The sequence below is a fragment of the Miscanthus floridulus genome, chromosome 18, assembly GCF_019320115.1.
Source record: "Miscanthus floridulus cultivar M001 chromosome 18, ASM1932011v1, whole genome shotgun sequence".
NCBI classification, from domain to species: Eukaryota; Viridiplantae; Streptophyta; class Magnoliopsida; order Poales; family Poaceae; genus Miscanthus; species Miscanthus floridulus.
In genome coordinates this window covers 133530139-133549524 of record NC_089597.1, presented here as the reverse complement: position 1 = coordinate 133549524, position 19386 = coordinate 133530139, and the positions used below count along the sequence as shown (strand labels likewise).

At 44.5% G+C, this 19386-nt stretch overlaps 1 protein-coding gene across 1 annotated transcript; it reads left to right on the top strand.

The window, feature by feature from the left end:
• Window positions 1–12348: 12348 nt before the first annotated feature.
• LOC136524731 (U-box domain-containing protein 36-like) lies at window positions 12349–14087 on the top strand. Its single transcript, XM_066517990.1, has 5 exons — window positions 12349–12567; window positions 13137–13384; window positions 13468–13517; window positions 13657–13778; window positions 13979–14087. The coding sequence occupies exons 1-5, from the start codon at window positions 12416–12418 to the stop codon at window positions 14085–14087; spliced, it is 681 nt and encodes a 226-aa protein (XP_066374087.1). The 5' UTR covers window positions 12349–12415.
• The last annotated feature ends 5299 nt before the right edge of the window (window positions 14088–19386 follow it).

The window sequence follows — 19386 nt, the reverse complement described above, 5'->3', positions numbered from 1 at the left end:
CCGACAGCAGCTCCCGTTCAGTTGGAATTGAGGCTGGTCAGCTTCTTCTAGGTCTAGGTCCTGCTGCGCCGTGGGGCTTGGCGCGTCAGTGCCACACCATGGGTTATGGCGCGGTAGAACCTGGACACAGATAGAACCTAGACTTAGGTTTGGCGCGTCAATTTTGTTTGTTTTAGAAATTCTCAACGCATTTGCTATTATTAAAAAAACTTGGAGAGCAACAAATGGATAGGTCGAAGGGTGACAAACGGATGGGATCACTTAAGATCGACCATGGGTAATTCGAGTATATGATACATGGGTATAATACATCAATAGTTCAAATGGAAAACAAGACAACACAATGAAAGTTCTGATACACGGCGCAATTCAAAAACCCTCAGTCAGAAACATACTGAGTAAGCAACTCGTCGTCCGAGTACCAATCCTCTAACACAACCCTATTACTATGGCTAGGGTTACCTACATTGCCCTGATCTGCCTTTTGTCTATAGTAAGTGGCCTCCGCTTCATCTGTGGCCTCTACAGCCTGAGTGAAGAACTCGTCGTCATCCTCCTCCGCCTGTAAGCCCGCCTCTGCTAGAGCGATGAGCTTGCTCAGTCTACCAGTGTCGTCCTCAGCCTCCTCCGCCTGCAAGCTCACCTCTGCTAGAGCGATGAGCTTGCTGAGTCTACCAGTGTTGTCCTTAGCCTCCTCCACCTGTAAGCCCGCCTCTGCTAGAGCGATGAGCTCGCTTAGTCTGGCAGTGTCGTCCTCATCCTCGTCCTCCTCATGAGACAACACAATCGGTGATTGAACGGTGCTACCAGCTCGTGTTCTATGCTCATCTAACTTATTTTTATCATACCTTGCATGAGCCACCTCTCCGTCATGGTCCTCGCTGCATCCAATCCATTCATGTATAAAATGCAATCAGTTAGCAACGCGATTAAAATGCAATCATGTATAAAATGCAATCAGGCAACGAAAAAAAGCTTTCAAGCACTCACTGGCATATAATGCAACAACATGCTCGTTCAAGACCTACATCTATACTCTTGTCTCCTCCCTTGCCTAATTCCTTGCCCTCTCCTCCTCTAACGTCATCTGTCTCTCCAATCCCCATTTATCAAGCCCAACATCGATCGGGTTACAAATACCGCGCTGTCTAGCAAACTCACGCATCTTGTCTTTGTCAAGTTTAACGAATAGGTTGATGTAGTGAGGTCCATATCCTCTGTTCCGTGCAATTACTTGCTTCCCCTTTAGTTCATCCAAGAACTTAGCTTGACCATCATAACATTCCCACCTACATTTCCTAGTGCTCTGTTTAAATGAAAAATTATATCATATATGTCTTAGCAAAAGAAACAAAATACGATTTCATGTTTACCACAAAAATAACCAACCTCATCATATTCAACCATATGGCAGCAATAATGGCCTATTCCAAGCTCCGAAGGGACTAGACCGTAGTTGGATTTAACACCACATTCGCACTTGACTGGAGGTACTTTGTAAATTAACCTTTCTTTCTTCTTTTGCTTTGCCTATGGCGATTCTTTTGCCATTGGTTCTTAGGGCTATACAACCACTCCTTGAAATAATACTTCACCATTGAAAATACCTAAATAAGGTGACACTAGTACATGAACACATATAGCTCAACATTTCAACACATACACTTTGCACTTACTTCATGCTAGTTTGGACACACAAACTCCAACGTATTCTCAGGGTTTATCATAGCTCGATCTCCACAATCGCACAGAGGAGGTTCCTCAAGTAGTCTAACTATGGCTAAGTGCTTCTCCTTAGTCGTCATTGGAGGGGGGTTAGGGGGAGGTGGAACCCACCGCTTAAAGTGCTCTCGCGGATGTCACCCTCTCCACCAATCATCAAAAAGGAGGTACCTAGGGTCAAACTTGTCTGCACCATCGATCCACTAAAAGAAAAAGCACCTCTCATGGGCCTACACAACAAAATTCCAACAAAATATTAGTAACATAGTAATACAAATGAAGAAAAACATACGGAAACAATTACTTACATTAAAACGACTGTATGTGTAGAAGCAACGAGCCGCTGTGTCCAGATGTCTCGATTGAAACATGTCGGCCGGACAATCATAGTCACAGTTAGGGATAGGGGGGTGAGGAGGGACGAGGGCATCTTTGCTAGACTCGTCGGGGTACAATTCTCTAGGACGACCACGTTTTCGCCATAACTACTCCCAAAACATGTCTTTCATCTAATAAAACGGTTCAAATTAAACATCAATCAAAACAATGCAAATTAATGTAAAATATAATCATTTGCATTACAACTCAAATAATATAACCAACACTTATAGCAACAAAAATATACATGGTAAACATACTTCTAACTAAATAATTAACCTTAACATTGACAAAATCAAACTAATATCTTCCTCCAAACCATAGCCCGTAGTTCCCAAACATAATTTTCCTCCTAACTTTAACTCTCATTCATAATATTCCAATCCACCATTCAAACGAAAATAAAAAGTGCATCATTACCTTGAACAAGGCTGAGGAGGGAGGGAGGCGGCCGGGGAATGGAAGGGAAGGGAGGGAGGGAGGCGGCAACAGAGGGCCGGACACCGATAGCACTTGGGAGTGGTGGGAGGGCGTCGCACGGCGGGTGGACGCGGATGGCAGACAGAGCGAATGCGTGGTGGGCGCGGCAGGCAGGTGGGACTAGGCCGCGGGCCTTTTATCCGGCTCTACCACGCCACCTATCAGGGCGCATCACTGCCGCGCCAAGATCGGTAGCGCGGTACATGCTGCCACATCATCGGTGAGCAGCCCTGGTCGTCGCCATGTTTCACCGCACCATGGCAATAGGCGCAGCCAAAAGTGTTAGTTTTGAAAAAAAAACAGTGTTAGATTTAAAATTAGTTTACAAAAAGTGTTAAAAATAAAAAAATTGATGGATCGACCCACCTGATCCATTGGAGCACTGGATACAAGTAGGATAACATATATGGATGGATCAGTGCTCCATGTTAGCCCTTGTTTGTTTGGACATCATCGGATTCACCTCAATCCACATGTATTAGAGTAAATATGGATTGATGCGAATTCGACTATGTCCAAACAAGGCATATGGTTCAGTGGGTCATGTCTAGTTCGCTCCATGGAGCAACTATCCCCATCATTATCTGTTGGTACCGTTGTACCTCGAGCTGGCTTGTGGACTAAAGCCGCTAGACTGCCATCCTTCCGCCCAGCTAGGCTTCCATGGTCCTATCAAGGTACATCTTTGAAGGTGGTCCTCTTCAACCTTAGATCTTCCTCCCTGCTAGGATTGCCTTGCCTTCCTAGCGGGTGTCGCTATAGTACTTGCTATGTCGACACTGAGCTACGCATGCCGCCATGCTTGACTGCCACAGCCAAGGTACATGCCTGCCTCATGGACCTATTGGGGCAGGAACCCCGATGGCACCTTCGAACGGTACCACGACCTGCTTCGAGCTCATGGCCACCTGTTATTCAAACACTCCCCATGCTGGAGTCCAAGGTAAGATCCATCCCCCCACTCGACATTGTTGGGATAACCTTCCCTGCGAGTACGAATGTCAGGTGCGGAGCTGGCTGACTCGTGTGAGCCGAGACCTTTGGTAGAGGCCGAAGGTGGGTGATGAAAGTTCAACACAATTACCAAGGCAAATCATCTCTAGTGTTTCGAGCTTAGCTAATGGTCTGCTTTATTGGGGATCGAGTCCCCCTTTTATAGGACAACGTTACATGTATGCACTTTTACATTATTGCCCAGTGCTAGTTAAGGCACATTCTCAAATATTCCTTACACATCTCTTCCCCTTCCGAGGGTATCTAAGACTTTCCTTGAAGCCACCGCCCTGCTCATCGGGCCCTTGTTGAGTCGAGCCAAGGCCCATCAGGGACCTTCTCAGGCTCCATAGGCGCTTGATTCCAGCGATGTCGCCCTCTAGCCTCTAGGGTCTTCGCCTGAATCATCCTCCGAGGGCTCCATAGTGGAGCCGAAGGCTCCACCTTCTGCCGGCCTTCGCCTCCCGCCTCTAGGCCTTTGGCATCCTGACGCCCTGTCGTGAGTCCAGGCCTTCACTGAAGGTCCCTGTCCGTTTGCTATTCCTGCAGTCACGATGATCTTCAACAATCAAGGTTAGCGTTAGCTTGGAGAACCTTCAGGCTTGAGCCCTCGTTCCCCAACAGTTCCCCCTTCGAGGGTCTGGTTTGACGTAGGCAAGCCTTGATACTCGAGCCTTCTCGAAGGGCTTAGGCTCCGAGGGGTTCCTCCCTCCCTTGGGGTCTCGTTTGTGTCTGACCTGCGCTTTTGACGTGTCGTCCGTCGATTGGAGTTCCCGATGTACTGTAACTTACGCGGTTTCGGTGGGATTTGACCGTTGGGTGATGGGAGTTGGACCACCCGCTCAGAGGCTATATAAGGGGGAGGGTGGACGTACACGTTGTCGCTTTTAGGGTAGATATTTTCACCACCTGGTATTCTTGGGCCATCGTTTAGTTTTGCGCTTGTTGGGATTCTGTCTTCGGAGGTGGCTACATTCAGTCGTTCGTATTGTCGTCTGATCGGTGTGAAGGCTAGTGTAACAGCTCTGGTGTTACGAGCTTACTTAGCATTGAGATTTAGACCTAAGAGGATTTACTGAAATGATTTTCTTGGATTTTAAAATTTAACTTATGTTTAAAAGTATCATTTCTGGCGAATTATATTGAACAACGGGTTAATTAGTTCCTAGATGTTTTGTTTCTATGAGTTAGTATGATGTATGGACTAGTGCTTAAAAATGCCTGATAGCAAATAAAAGGGTGAATGGCTTGTTTATTTGATTAAGCATGAAAAAAAATTTATAAACAAAAATACGATACGACTGGTATATAGTACTTAAGTAAAAATTCAGAGCATTATTTTTGTTGCATTTAAAATATCGAGTAACAAATTTTAGTGCTTTATCCGTGTTTGAATATATATATATATATATATATATATATATATATATATATAAATATATATATATATATATATATATATATATATATTCGGCTTGGAAAATGAATATTTGAGAGCTAAAATGATATATAATGTGGGTAGAAAAATTATGCCATCCGCAAGGTAAAAACGTCATGAGTGTGTTAGTACGTTTGTTTCGAGTATTGCTGTGATGTTTGTTAGTTTCAAAACTAGTTTGAAAAGAAATGAAAATAGAAAACTCGTGCGTAGTTTGTGTCAATAAATAATAGTCAACTTGAAAAGTGATTTTTATAAAGCAACAATAATATAGAACGTGTGTTTTGGATTTTAATAAGAATTGAAGTACAAGTCCAGTAGATGAAAGTGCAACTTGGGTTTTGGTAAACAAATGTTGTTGCGCGTTCGTAGCCGCTCATTTCACCTACCCTACCACGGCCGGTAGAGCCACGCGACGCCCTTGTGTTCGGCCGCAATGTGCTCCCTCGCGTCCTTGTCGGGAGCGCTGTACCGGATGTTTTGCCGAGCTGGCCGCCTTCGTGTCCTGCTAGTTTTGAGCCATCTCGTCCATGCCACTGCTATCCTGTGCTCCACACCATGTGCGTGCGTCCTTGTTGCTGCCACGCTGCCGCTGTCTTTTGCCTTTAGGAAAGATGGCTGGCCTGCTACTCGCATCGTCCCGTCGCTCTACAAAGCTGCCGACTCACGCCGTGTTGTCCCTGCGTTAATAAAGTTGGTCGAACCCTCGCATTGTTTTCATCCTTCTTTTTTCTATTTCTGCTGCTGAAGGGAGGCCCCAGCTCTAGCCCGCCCGTCGCCGGCTCATTCCCCTCTCTCTCTCTCTCTCGTGCACATGGCCCACAGTGCCGCCCCTCCTTTTTCCCTCCCCCCGTCGCGCGCCCAAACCTCGCAGCACCACCGCCGCCGTCCGCATCGGTATGGCTTTGCCTCGCGTAGCTCCGCAGCCGCTTGAGCTAGGAGCACAGTCGCAGCGCCTCCCCCTCATAGCGCCCGTTGGGGCCACGTTGTCTAGTGCTAGCCCTTCCCCACGCGAGCGCACGCGTACCCCCGGTCCCGCGCTAGACCGCTGCTCCTTGGCGTGCCCGTGCCGCAGCGCTCGGCTAGACCGCGACCTGCCCGTTGCCCCGCAGCACGCCATGGCCACGCCTGCCGTTGCCCTGCCCCTCATGTGTGCGCACAGGCGTGCACGAGCTCCTTAGCCCATGCTAGAGCCGCAGCCCCAGCTCCTGCTTCCCCCCCCCCCACGTCGCTCGCCTCCCGCTCCCCAAAGACTGCGTGCGGCTTCACCTCGCATCGCTCCTCCACGCGGCCGTGGCCGCTTCCACCACCGCAACCACGCGCATGAGCATGCTAGGTCCACCGAGGAGCCACCCTGCCAGCGCCGTAGAACCACTGTAGTCGTCTGCGCTGGCCCGCCTGCTGCCTAGAACCGACGAAGCGCCCCCGCCGCTGAGCCGCTTCACTTTCATCGCCGTCGCCCCGTGGCCGCCCATGTGCATGCATGGTCACCGTGCCATGGGCCGCCTCAGGCCATGTCATCGATGACCGCGTGCATGGTTGGGTCCCGTGCTGCCCCTGTGCCGCCTGGTCGCCGTTCCACCGGCGGGAATCGGCCGAAGCCTGTGCTCCTCTGTTTCACCGGGGGAGGGAGAAGGGTAAGAAGCGAAGTAGAAATTTTGTTCAGGGTTCTAGGTGTAAAATACGTGACTCATTTAAATTGTACTATGGATCTCGAGTTGAATAGAGAGAAGCGCAGGGTCATTTTTGCAAAAATCGCTAGGCCGGTTGGGCAGGCCACGCGTGGGCCGGTTTGCTGGGCCGCTCGCGCCCGCGCGCTGTGCCGGCCTGTGGCCGCCGCACCCCGCCTAGGCTGCGTTGCCGCTGGACCTGGCCAATGCGGGCCGTTGAGCCGATTTGGTGGCCGCTGGCCCTTTAGTTTTCTAAAGCAATTGATAATTTAGTTTCATAAATAAACTTATAAAATCAATATAAATTTATATAGTTGTCCAAAAATTGTGAAACTAATTTTGTTAGGTTTCTAAAATCATGATCTATCTAATAGTGTATTTTGTTCGCATAGATTCAGTTTGTTTGTGGGGTTACTCTAATTATTTTAACATGTTTAATATTGTTAAAAGGTGAACTTGTATGAATTTCCGTGAGAAATCGGTGATAGTGTTGACTCTGAAAATTTTACAATAAATTCCTACTATTAATAGTATCTCATTATAATTTTTGTAGCTATAGAATAATTAGTTTGCTAGATAGGTAATGATGCCCTATTGGAATAAGGATTAAATTGATAGAAGAGAATAAAGAAACAACTTGAGTTTATATAACTAAAATGTTGTTGGGAAATAACGCCTTATTCGACAACATGGATATGTAGCCTAAGTACGATCATCGTTAGAACTAGCTCATTAACTTGAGAGGCGTAAATCGTATTTTACGAGTCACGGTTGCAATTGATTAATTATGTCTTTGTATTGCATCGCATTGCATATCATAGTAGGGACGTCAATGGATCGTGGAGTCATCGGGAGTTGCTAGAGAAATGGTACTTTTGGAGATTGTGTCGCCATGATGGAAAGCTAACTTTTGATTAAATCTTACCCAGGCAAGCCCCGGTGCATAACCCCTACTTTTCTACACTTTAAATTATATCTGTGCATTAAGTTTTAAGGAGTTGAATGAAACCCACTTGCATATATATATATATATATATATATATATATATATCTTTATCCTATGAGTCTTACTAGTATGACAGGATCGTGCAGATTGCTATGCTACAGGACTCCGATAGAAATCGAGTGATTGCCTGTCACTCACGAGAGATAGGAAATATATTACTGTATTATTATCACTTAAAAAATATAAATGGTGGAAATGAAAATAGTGACCGGGCAGGGATATGGTTTAGGTATTGGTGGGTGTAAGAGGTTGTGTCCTGCGGCCAATGGGACATAGCTTGGTTACACTGTTTTCCATGTCTGTGTCGGTTAAGGACCGACTGTTGCATTGGACTCTAGGCAAGTCACAGACTTATTATCTCGAGCACATACTTAGGTATGGGCGTAGGAAAGACTTATTACACCCTTATCATGGGTTTTGGCTCTTTCTGGATCGGCTGTCAGGGTGGTTTTTGGGTAGGAGGTCCTTGCACCGCACTGAGTCCAGGACTTAGGGGCGGGGGCTTGGAGTCCCAGTTTGGACGGGGACCTAGACCCCATGACAGAAGGGTAGTGGGTTGGTCCTGCTTGTGCCCGGAGTACAAGCGAGACGTGTGTTTTCGGGGTACCCAGCTGGGGGCATTGATTCGTGAATAGCCGGACGATCCGGTACGGCTTGGCTACGGTCTAGCACCGTAGTAAGAACTAGAAGATAAAAGATGGTAAAAGGAAATCTGATTGCTTACCACCTGCTTGAAAGTAGCACAGGTGCTTACATAGAATGGTTAGTTAATGAATTAATGTGACTGCTAATAAGAATTGAATATAAGGACGCATGCTTAGTAATGCTTCTTGCAGATGCAATAAACCCACAAGCCATATAGCCTTGCATATCCTTGGAGTCTTTTTCTTTCCTCCTGTCGGGTAAGTCTTGCTGAGTACAATTGAGTACTCATGGTTTTATTTTTCCCTATTACAGGTGACAGGTGGATGCTAGAGCTGACCCTTGTTTGTGGATTCCTCCTGGTGGGCTCAGAGAGGATTCCTTTACGCTGCGATCATAGTTTTTACTTATAACTCTCACCAAATGTTTTATTAAATGAAAGTTTTATAATTTGTTGTCATAGTTTATATATCAAGATTTCATCACGTCATAAATAGATGTTTAATTCCGCTGTAACTCTATTCACATGTTTATATTCCGCCATTTAATTAAATTGTTCATAACTCTAATAATATGATTACATTCCGCTGTTATAACAACAAATATTATACTCTGATATTGTATTAAAAGTGATGTAAGAAATGGTTAAGAATGATGTAAGCTTTATTCTCTCATTTGTGATCCTGATGAAAAAATATGGATTTTTTGGTTCTTCCCTGGGGTGTGCCCGATGAAACCGTGTGATTTGGTGTCCTCCCTTGAGTGCTTAGTGTCTAATGGAAGATGAGTACTCCTAGGAGGCATTAGATTAGGTGGTTCTGCCATAGGTGGTATCAGAGCATAAATGAGAAAATAAAGCTTCGAAAACATTTTCTAAAATAAAATTTGACAACAAATTCTTTTCAAAGAATAGGACGTCTTTATGCGAAGTTATATAAGTAGCCCTATTACTATGGTTATGTATCCAGGATAGATGGCACTCTACTGACTTAGGTAGGCTTACTCAAGTTTTCTGCAAGTAGAGCATAGTCCGATAGTATCAACTAGTTATAGGGAGAGAACGATGTGCCAACAATCTAAGAACGGTTGCCCTATATGTTGGCAACAGTGGAAGGATATATAGGACCGCATTCATGCATATCCTATTTGTGCATTGTAGTGCCCGTATTGGTTGCAGATACGCCATCCATAGGTCACGCGTGTCGTATTGTGCACGACTGACTCGTCCTGTTCTGAAGTTATTTCTGCACTGTGACTTCGTGCTCCGCGTTCGCCCGTGGTTCACGCCGGTCATGACCCACGTCTCCCCGTACTCTTTTCTGCGCTCTTGTCGGACCCTTGCCCTGCAGACGTACTAGTCATTAATGGCCTCGGACATCGCTCACCTCGAACGCGTGGAATTTTGGTCGAGTCATTCGTAGTTGAGCACTTGCAACATAACTAAGCCACTTCTCCATCATGGCTTTAAGTGTTGCTCATACTAGTGTACCTGTGGACTAGTCACCCGTGTATCTCACATCAAACACATATTAGTCCACCTAAATTGTCACTCAGTTACCAAAACCAAATTAGGGCCTTTCACCTGTAGCCTGTCTTGAGGCTTGTCAACATGATTCCTTGTCATCTCCACCATGACCTTCATGCCGGTCAAAGCCTCCATGTGGACCAACCTTTTGCCTTTCATTTCTCATGTGAAATGTTAGTCCACAGATATTATTAATTACCAAAACGCAAACAGGCGCCTAGATGCTTTCACTATCCCACCCAGTTGTTTAGACTTGGAGATGGAGCTACACGAAAACGGGGTTCGAGCTATGTTGGTGTACCCCCGGTCGGCTGCCTATGCCTGCTCCGCTGAAGTTCTGTGATGTAATTTTCTTTTAGATCCCTAGGTCCTTTTTAAATAAAGTTATCGCTTTTGTAATAAACACCACAATGTATCACTGTTGATGTCGTCACATGTATGAATAAGCTGATCCTGGCATACATGTGATTTGCATTCAGTTTTGCCTTTAAAACCGGGTGTCAGAGAATGGCTAGGGTTGGGGCCATCACATGACTCTGATTTTGGTCCACTGGTCTGCTAGGTACTCCCGTTTTAAATTATAAGTCGTTCTGTCTTTTCTAGGTACATAGCTTTTGCTATGCAGTTACACATAAAGTATGTCTAGATGTATAATAAAACCTATGAATCTAGAAACGGTAGAACAACTTATAATTTGGAACAGAAGGAGTACTACTTTCTGATGCTAAATTGATCTCGTTTAGCCTATTTAGCACGCTAATCACCGCTACTAGCATTTAAAAGGCAACTCTCCTAGCTTCAGCCTTGCCAAGCCGCTAAATCTGGCTATAGCGGAAGCTATATCCGGCTATTTAAAATATTGGTTTGCAACGAGAAATTTAGATATTTTACACTTTCAAGACAACTTACAAAAGAACTGCAGGTTGTAAGGCCAAGTTCCGTAGGCGGGAGGGTCAATCATTCTTCTAGTGGGAATAAAGGAATGAAAAACGTACAAATGGAAGAAAACAGAGGAATATTAAATGAATGGAGGTGTTAAACAGAGGATTGAAAAATACAGTAATTTTATAGAAACAGGTGTTTTGAACGCATAAAACATGACTAGCGTAAAAATTTGAGAGTTAGCCGCAAACTCAATGGTTTAAATTAAATTTAACAGTGAATATTTCTTTTCCTTTTATAAAGCTGGTACATAAAAGCATGGAAGAGGTCCCTGTATGGCCATATGCTAGCATCTTCTTATCCGGTGGCTTTCTCAAAGCGATGCATCGTCATAGGTGGAGTTTCATGAATCGACTTGTACTGCTGGAGCAAGCCGATTCATCCCGGAGAGATAAAGAATCAGTGCAAGTTTGGAAGTCTATTAGGGGGTGTTTGATTCTTTAGTCGCTCCTAAAATTCATGTCATATCGAATATTTAGATATTAATAAGGAGCATTAAATATAGATTAATTATAAAACCGATTACATAGATGGAGGCTAAATTCCGAAACGGTTTTTTTAAGCCTAATTACTATCATTAGCGCATGTTTATTGTAGTATCACGCTGTCAAATTATGGACTAATTAGGCTTAAAAGATTCGTCTCATAAATTAGTCGTAAGTTATGCCATTAGTTTCGTAATTAGTCTTTATTTAATACTTCATACATGTGTCCAAATATTCGATGTGATAAAAATTTTAGGAGTTCCTGCAGAAACCAAACAGCCCCTCAGTGTGTTTGGTTTGTTGGTGAGGAAAGCCTGGCTCGCACCTGGGAACCAGGTTTTGCTGGACATGCTATAGAGATGCAAGCTGTTCCTGTATGCTGGTCTACTTCCTCCGTTGCTTTTTAGCCGTCATTGTTATTTATGAGAAGTCAAACCGTACTCAATTTTAACTAAATATATATAAAAAAATATTAATATTTATGGTACATAATTAGTATCATTAGATAGATCATTAAATCTATTTTTATAATAAACTTATTTAGAGATACAAATATTGCTAATATTTTGTACAAATCTAGTTAAACTTAAGAAAATTTGACTAACACAAATAGCATAGCGACACTTAAAAAGGACAGAGGGAGTACATGTCTATAGTATGGCTGAGAAGAGATGGTGCTTGATTGCCTGCGTGAAGTCGTACAATATGAAATAAAAATAGAAAAACAAGAGATCTTATAATATTTAGACCCCCTTTGGAACCTTGCAGGAATTATGTAGAAATTTTATAGGAATCGGTTTATTTTTCATATGAAAAACGTAGGAACAGGAAAAAAAAATCCCAAGTTCCAAACAGGGCCTTAACTTGTGTAATTGCACTCTAATAGTTCATATTTTACTTTTAATATCTTAATTTACTTTAAAATACATTAATATCACTTAATATACAGTAATCCTATGTTAATAGCATCGTTAAAAAACTTTGTTGTAAATAAAATATATATACCTTAGGGCTCGTTCGTTCAGGGTCATTCCGGTTAGGAACCAGGAATGGTTGAGAGTTGTACGCGGAGCTCCTCTGACGGAGAATTGCTACTGTACACGTACACTGCTGCTCTCCGCGTTCTCGATACGGATGGAGGACACCGGCGCAGCGAGCCGCGGGCGGGCAGCGCGGCTGCCACGGGAGGGGCGATGGGGCGGCGCAGGACGGGCTGCAGGAGGGGGGCGCAGGGCGGGCCCTGCGGTGGCCCTTCGCCGGCGCTGCCCAGTGGTCCCACTTCTCCGGTGAGCCTCTACTCCGTTGAGAGGTCGTGAGTCGCTGGCACTCGTTTTCGGCGTCATCCGTGCTCATGATGCTATGCTCCCTGATGACACTCATCTGCTCACGCAATCACGATTGTGTGTACATGACCATATACACACATCATGAAAGGCCGGACCATAAAAGGCCGCCGCAGATCTGAGTTGTCTACCGCCGTCTCTCGAAGAGCTCAAATTGATCTGCACCTGTAGCTGCAACTGCAAGTTTCCTGTGCAAAGAGGCCGAGCTCTCCACGTTATTTTGTTTGTTTCATGCTTCCTAGTTCCTACTAGTGTTTGCCTGATTTGCTGTTTCATTTTTTGCGTTTTACCCAAACTGGCGTGCTCAGATCTCAAAGTATTTGTGACGACTGGAACCAAGTATCGATATTTACGCACCTCCTAAACTCTGTTCTTCCTCTCAGTGGTGCCAGTTTGATTTTGTATTGAGAGGAAACCAATATTGACGACCTGATAAGCTCTGGCCGTGTTGGTGGGCTGATTGGCCCTAGCCGAAACCAACGAGCAAACAGGCTGAGTGGCTGTGTTGGCAGGCTGATTGGCTTTGGCAGAAACCAACGAGCGAACAGGTTGAGTCAAACTGAGTCAAAGAACCAAGTAGCGGTGAAGTCGGACCAGTCGGCGTGCCCGCCACCGAGGCAGGACAGGGTTTGCGTCGTCGTTCCCAAGGATTTCAAGCACGGCGTGAAGACCTTGCTTTGGGCGCTGCTGAACGTGGCCAAGAACGGTGAAAGGCTTTTCATCGTCCATGTCCATCGCGACAAGCGTATTAGCCCCAAGGGTAAGGTTCTTCGTTCTCTGTGCTGTTTGTATGATTATTTAATTTTGTGACGAACTCTTATTATAATATCCATGTGCGAGCAGGGGTAGAGGAGAAACTAGGTGATTATGTGTCTCTGTGCAACGCAAGCAAGGTGCTCATCCCCAACTCCGTGTGATATGAATAACCTACCCGGCAACACACATTCCACAAACAGAAGAATATACCATGCATACATATGTCTCTCTAATTCTTAATATACATTTTTTTTCTGGTCAATTACTTTTCGACAGGTGATCTGTGACCTAAAAATTATTAAGCATGGTCATGTTGCCAAAGCGCTTGCGGAGCTTATTGACCGTGAAGGTATCACAAAGCTTGTCATGCCAGGAGCAGCAGACAAACGTTACTCAGAGTATGTATCACACACCTGACACCAGATGATTATAGTGTTTTTCTCATGCTGTTTTGGTAATTGAAAGCTGCAAACCACCTTATATATATTAGCACGAGTTACGAACTGCAGTGCTCAAATTTAATTTTTGCTGCATGTAAAATATGATGAAAAATTAAAAAAAATGGTTCAACCTAATAATAAGTGGTTCACTATTGTAGGGAAATGAAATCACTGGAGTTCAACCCGGAGATCAAACTGATGAAGTCAGCACCCTTACCGTGCAAGATATGGTTTACTTGTAACGGGCAACTTATATGCACCAGGTAAGGTTAGGCCATGTAGGTTATGACCAGACTAAGATCGATGCATCCTATTGGTAGTATGATCTTAATTTCAGTAAGCGTGGCCCATATATTGGTTGCTATCCACGCTGCTACAAAAATGACTTTTACCCCTTTTATTTACAGAGGTGGCCTAAAAAAAGTTTTGGTCTCCAAAATGTGCATTGATTATCAGAGGCACTTGACTAATTTATGGACACAGCCAACTCACCGCTGCCTCTAATAATCAATTAATAGAGGCGGGACTCTTAAGCTGCCCAACTCTGAAAATGGAGCCTCTATTCAAAGGCCCTCAGTAAATTGACCTGAGGCTCAGTCGGTATATATTCATTTCCTAGGGTTTTGGCACCATTCACTCAATGCAACGCCCCCGGCCCATCTCCCTTCTCTCAGCAACGCCCCCATCTCCCTTCTCTCTCATTCAATGCCACCGCCGCTAGTATTCTCTCACGCCTAACACCCTAAGAACTGCCGCTGCTAGCCACCCCAAGCACCACTGCCGCCCCGACATCCGCCTCGGCCTCATCATTGCCCCGACGCACGCCGTCGCCCAGAGGAGCGCGCCAAGGTCTAGGCATAGCATGAGTATGTTGTTAATTAACACACATGATTAGAAAGAGGAGATGGTGAAAGGAAAGGATGCACGGGTGACGTAAGAGGGAGAGAGGTGATTTAGGTCACTTGAAAGTTTAATCTAGGCTCATCAACATCATAGCCTTTCAGTCCCAAGCAAGTTGGGGTAGGCTAGAGTTGAAATCCACTAAGAGCCCCAAGTCACGGTTCAGGCACTTCAATAGCTGCTTTCCAAGTACTCCTATTCAAACATAGATCTCTAGGTATATCCCAAGCTTTCAAATCTCTTTTTATTGCCTCCCCCATGTTAATTTAGGTCTTCCTCCTCTACCTCTCCTTATATTATTAGCTTGGCTTAGGACTCCACAATGCACTGGTGCCTCTGGAGGTCTCCTTTGGACATGGTCAAACCACCTCAACCGATGTTGGACAAGCTTTTCTTCAATTGGTGCTATCTCTAGGCGATCACGTATATCATCGTTCCGAACTTGGTACATTCTTGTGTGACCGCAAATCCACCGCAACATACGCATTTCTGCAACACTCGGTTGTTGAACATGTTGAATCTTTGTAGGCCAACATTCTACTCCATACAACATAGCCGGTCTAATCGCCATTCTATAGAACTTGCCTTTTAGCTTTTGTGGTACCCTCTTGTCACAGAGAATGCCAGAAGTTTGTCGCCACTTGATCCACCCTGCTTTGATTCTATGGCTAACGTTCGCATCAATATCTCCATCCCTCTATAGCATCGATCCCAGATACCGAAAGGTATCCTTCTTAGGTACTACTTGACCTTCCAAACTCACATCTCCCTCCTCCTGTACAACTCCGCCAAAGTCGCATCTCATGTATTCGGTTTTAATTCTGCTCAATCTAAAACATTTAGACTCAAGTTTCCTATTTACTCCCGCCTGGCTTTCGTCCACTAACACTACATCATCAGCGAACAACATACACAAAGGGATATCCCCTTGTATGTTCCTGGTAACCTTATCCATTACCAAGGCAAAGAGATACGGACTTAAGGCTGACCCTTGATGAAGTCTAGTTTAATCTAGGCTCCAGTAAAATAAACCTAAACTTTGCTATCGACACTATAAGAAAAAGGTATTGATGACAGAATATGTTGTCGTTAAAAGGCTCCATACTTAACGACCACATACAATTTCCAATTATTAACTTCATAACAATGGAATAATTTTATAGGATCAATTCAGGCTAAGATAGGAAATCATAGGGTGTGAATGATTTTGAAAACTAGAAGAAAATTCACACACTTTCCCCTAAGCACAAAACATTATTGCACTTATTTTTTCAGGGACCACGTTTTCCTTACTGAAACTGGTGTGGATTAAAAATCACAACTCCGATTGACCTCAAACTCTAGCAGAATAAACTAGATAAACTTCTTTAACTAATCCCACAAGAATCACATCAAATGGATGTCTAGATTAGGATCTATTAATTTCCTCAAGGTGATTGTCTCATAAGGTTATGAAAATTAATTAATCATATTTTTTAGATTAAGAAAAAGAAAAGAAAACTTCAGGAAATCAAACTAGTCACCCTTCAGATCAGTAACATGATGGTCTAGCTGGGTTTTGGATCGATCAAAACATACCCAAACTTGACAAGAGTTTAAATCTAAAATACCATAACTAGACATGCAAATATAAGAAGGAAAGGAGATAGATTACCATACACAGTAATCGTGCAAACACTCAACTTTTATTAAGAAGATTGTGTGTACATGATGCCCCTCAAAAAGCATAGAATAATTCCTTCACGAAATCATCAAAGCTATAGATGATTCTCTCCTTTATATATATATATATATATATATATATATATATATATATATATATATATATATATATATATATATATATATATATATATATATATATATATATGGAAAAGAAAAATAACCGTTTTTTCTGGAAAGAACCAAGGGCGGATCCAGTCTATTTTTGTGCTCTCACTTGGTAGCAATGAATTTTAAAATCTGAGGCTAAGGTGTTGTTGATCTAAGGGAAAATGAGACAAGTAATCATGCCGTAGAACACTAGTGTTGGTGACCGAAGTGAACACAGCTCTAATCGCAACACACAAGGACAAGAAGCGCGGTTTTTGTTATCTATTGCTTCCTGTCTTATCAGTTACGGTGCTCCTTTATTTATAGGAGAGTTGAGGGGCAGTTTGGCAAATTACACAATGCCCTTGCTACAGCAACTATATTCCCTGAATATCCAAAGGTACAAATGGTATTTGCCTTTGCAACAAGGTTATAGTAAAGAGTTTTGCTTGCGGCGTGATGGACTCCTGACACCTCCTGCTGGGCCATCACTACTGGATTCAGGTTCTTTGTCGAGAGGCACTCGGTAAAGGCCAAATTGTACTCGGCAAAGCCTTTGTCGAGTGCGGCACTCGGCAAAGAACACACGGCAAAAATTTGATCGGCAAAGTCCTCTTTGCCGAGTGTCTTTTATCGGGCACTCGGCAAAGAAAAGCGACCGTCACGGCGCCGACCCCGTTGACGGTCGCTTTGCCGAGTGTCAACCCTGCAGGCACTTGGCAAAGATTTTTTTATTTTTTTTAAAAAAAATTCTTTGCCGAGCACCCTCTATCCGGCCCTCGGCAAAGATGTTTTATTTTTTTTTCTAAAAATTCTTTGCCGAGTGCCCCCTGGCCGGCGCTCGGCAAAGTTTGAAAAAAAAATTCTTTGCCGAGTGCCCTCTGGCTGACACTCGGCAAAGCTAGAAAAATGGTTTTCCAAGCGCCCATTTTTCCAGCTTTGCCAAGTGTTGTGACCATGGCACTCGGCAAATAGGTCCTTTGCCGAGTGCAACACTCGGCAAAGTGACCCAAAACGGCATTTTTTTTTTACATTCCATCATGACAAATAAATTTATACAAACATATATCACATATATATCTCATCCATCACATATATATATCTCATTCATCACATATATATCTCATCCATCACATATATATCTCATCCATCCACACATCCATCCGCACATATCACATCCATCACAATATATATCACATACATAATAATAAGTGCTCAAGTCCATCCAAATAAATCCACAAGTCCATCAAAGTCCACAAGTGCATCACAAGTATATCACAAGTCCATCACCAAGTGAACAACAAATGAAAAAAGTACAACGTGCACTCATCTCGGCCACTGCGACTGTGGTGAAGGCCCAGCTCCATCATTCGGAGGTGTATGAGGTGGATTATTCGAACCACCGTCAAATGGAGACTGCACAAAGGAGAAAAGATTGCATGTGAGACAAGATTATTTGGATAGCTAATCTAGGAAGGTAGAGGCCATACAAGCAAAGCACAAGCGAAAGTAAAAAACTTTCATACTCACAGGAGTAGCTGCAGTTGTAGGACGCGGAGGTGGAGGTGGAACCAACAGCGAAGCTGGCAGAGAGAAGCCCACACGTTGCCCAAGCCCTTGTAGGAACTCCGTAATGTCCGTCAGCCTCTACAACTGGGCCTGCTGCTCGGCCCGCTCGGCCTCCAGCTGGGCCGGCATCCTCTGCTGCCCGGCCTCCAGCTCCTGACGTTGCCTCATTTCTTGTTCCAGCCGAGCCTGCAATATTTCACTCCAATGTTTTAGTAATGCAAAGCTAATTAAGGTGTATAAAGATCAATGTATGACGAGTAAAACAGGAATAACCTCGATTGCGTCGACCCGGTGCTGTGCAGCGGTTGGCCGTGTGCGAATGGCCGGGCTCTCGCTCGTGCTCCGTGCTTGGATCTGGGAGAGAGAAGGAGTAGAGGCCGTGTCGATGACGCCGTCGCCAAGCCAGAACCACCCATGCTTCTTGCCTTGCCCCGCCCTCATGACGGCCTCTCCATCGAAGTCCTGGGTGCTCGGATCGTGGTCTGACCCATGGAGCGACCTCGCCACCTCAGTGTACTCACTGATGCCGGAGTGGACGCTCGAGTTTGTGTATGCCTCGGGTGGGTCCTCCAGGTTGAAGGACACGTCGGACGTCGCCTTGCCCTTGTGGGCCATACACCATGCCTGGAAGTTCGAGCAAGCCTGGCCACTATGTGACGCCGACTGCGAGAAAGACAGCACGATGATTAGAAATCAGGTAGAACTGAGCGTCACAATAGATAAATGAATTCGCGTACCCATGCTTGTTTGTATCCGGCGAGGCTACGGTTGCCTTGATGGTCTGCTGGACCTTGCATCTGCAAACAATGGTCCTAGGCATCCCTGTGCATCTTGAGGTACTCCTCCATGAACCACCTCTCCACCATCATCGCTCAGCACTCGGGATACGCTTGGCACCAGTACACGTCATCAAGTATTGGACATATAAGAAGATCAAATTAAACCAACTTAATCTTAAAACGAATCAATATTGATATTCTTCATTTACCTCAAGGTACTGCTCCCGGGTCAGCTGCATCTCTCTTGCGTCTTTCTTGGTTTTCCTCTCTCCAAGCTTCGACTCGTAGTAGGTTACGATGGCCTGGATGCGCACCTCGTGATGCATGTCGGTGATGAGTTTTTTACAGGCTTTGGTAGTCACCTGCTCTGCCCTGGCCTCAAATCCCTCCTCGCATCTGTAATAAGTCTGCATACAAAAGCGATGTATCCATTCATTATTTCAAGAAAAGTCCAATGAATGTGATGTATTGAGCAATGTTGTGCGAGGGAGACTTACCCAAAACTC

Bases quoted from the DNA above. Each gene is read 5' to 3' on its own strand.
- LOC136524731 (XM_066517990.1), top strand. From the start codon at position 12,416: ATGGAGGACACCGGCGCAGCGAGCCGCGGGCGGGCAGCGCGGCTGCCA. The intron at 12,568-13,136 runs GTGAGCCTCTAC...CTGTGTTGGCAG, and splicing joins CCAGTGGTCCCACTTCTCCG to GCTGATTGGCTTTGGCAGAA. The intron at 13,385-13,467 runs GTAAGGTTCTTC...ATGTGCGAGCAG, and splicing joins CAAGCGTATTAGCCCCAAGG to GGGTAGAGGAGAAACTAGGT.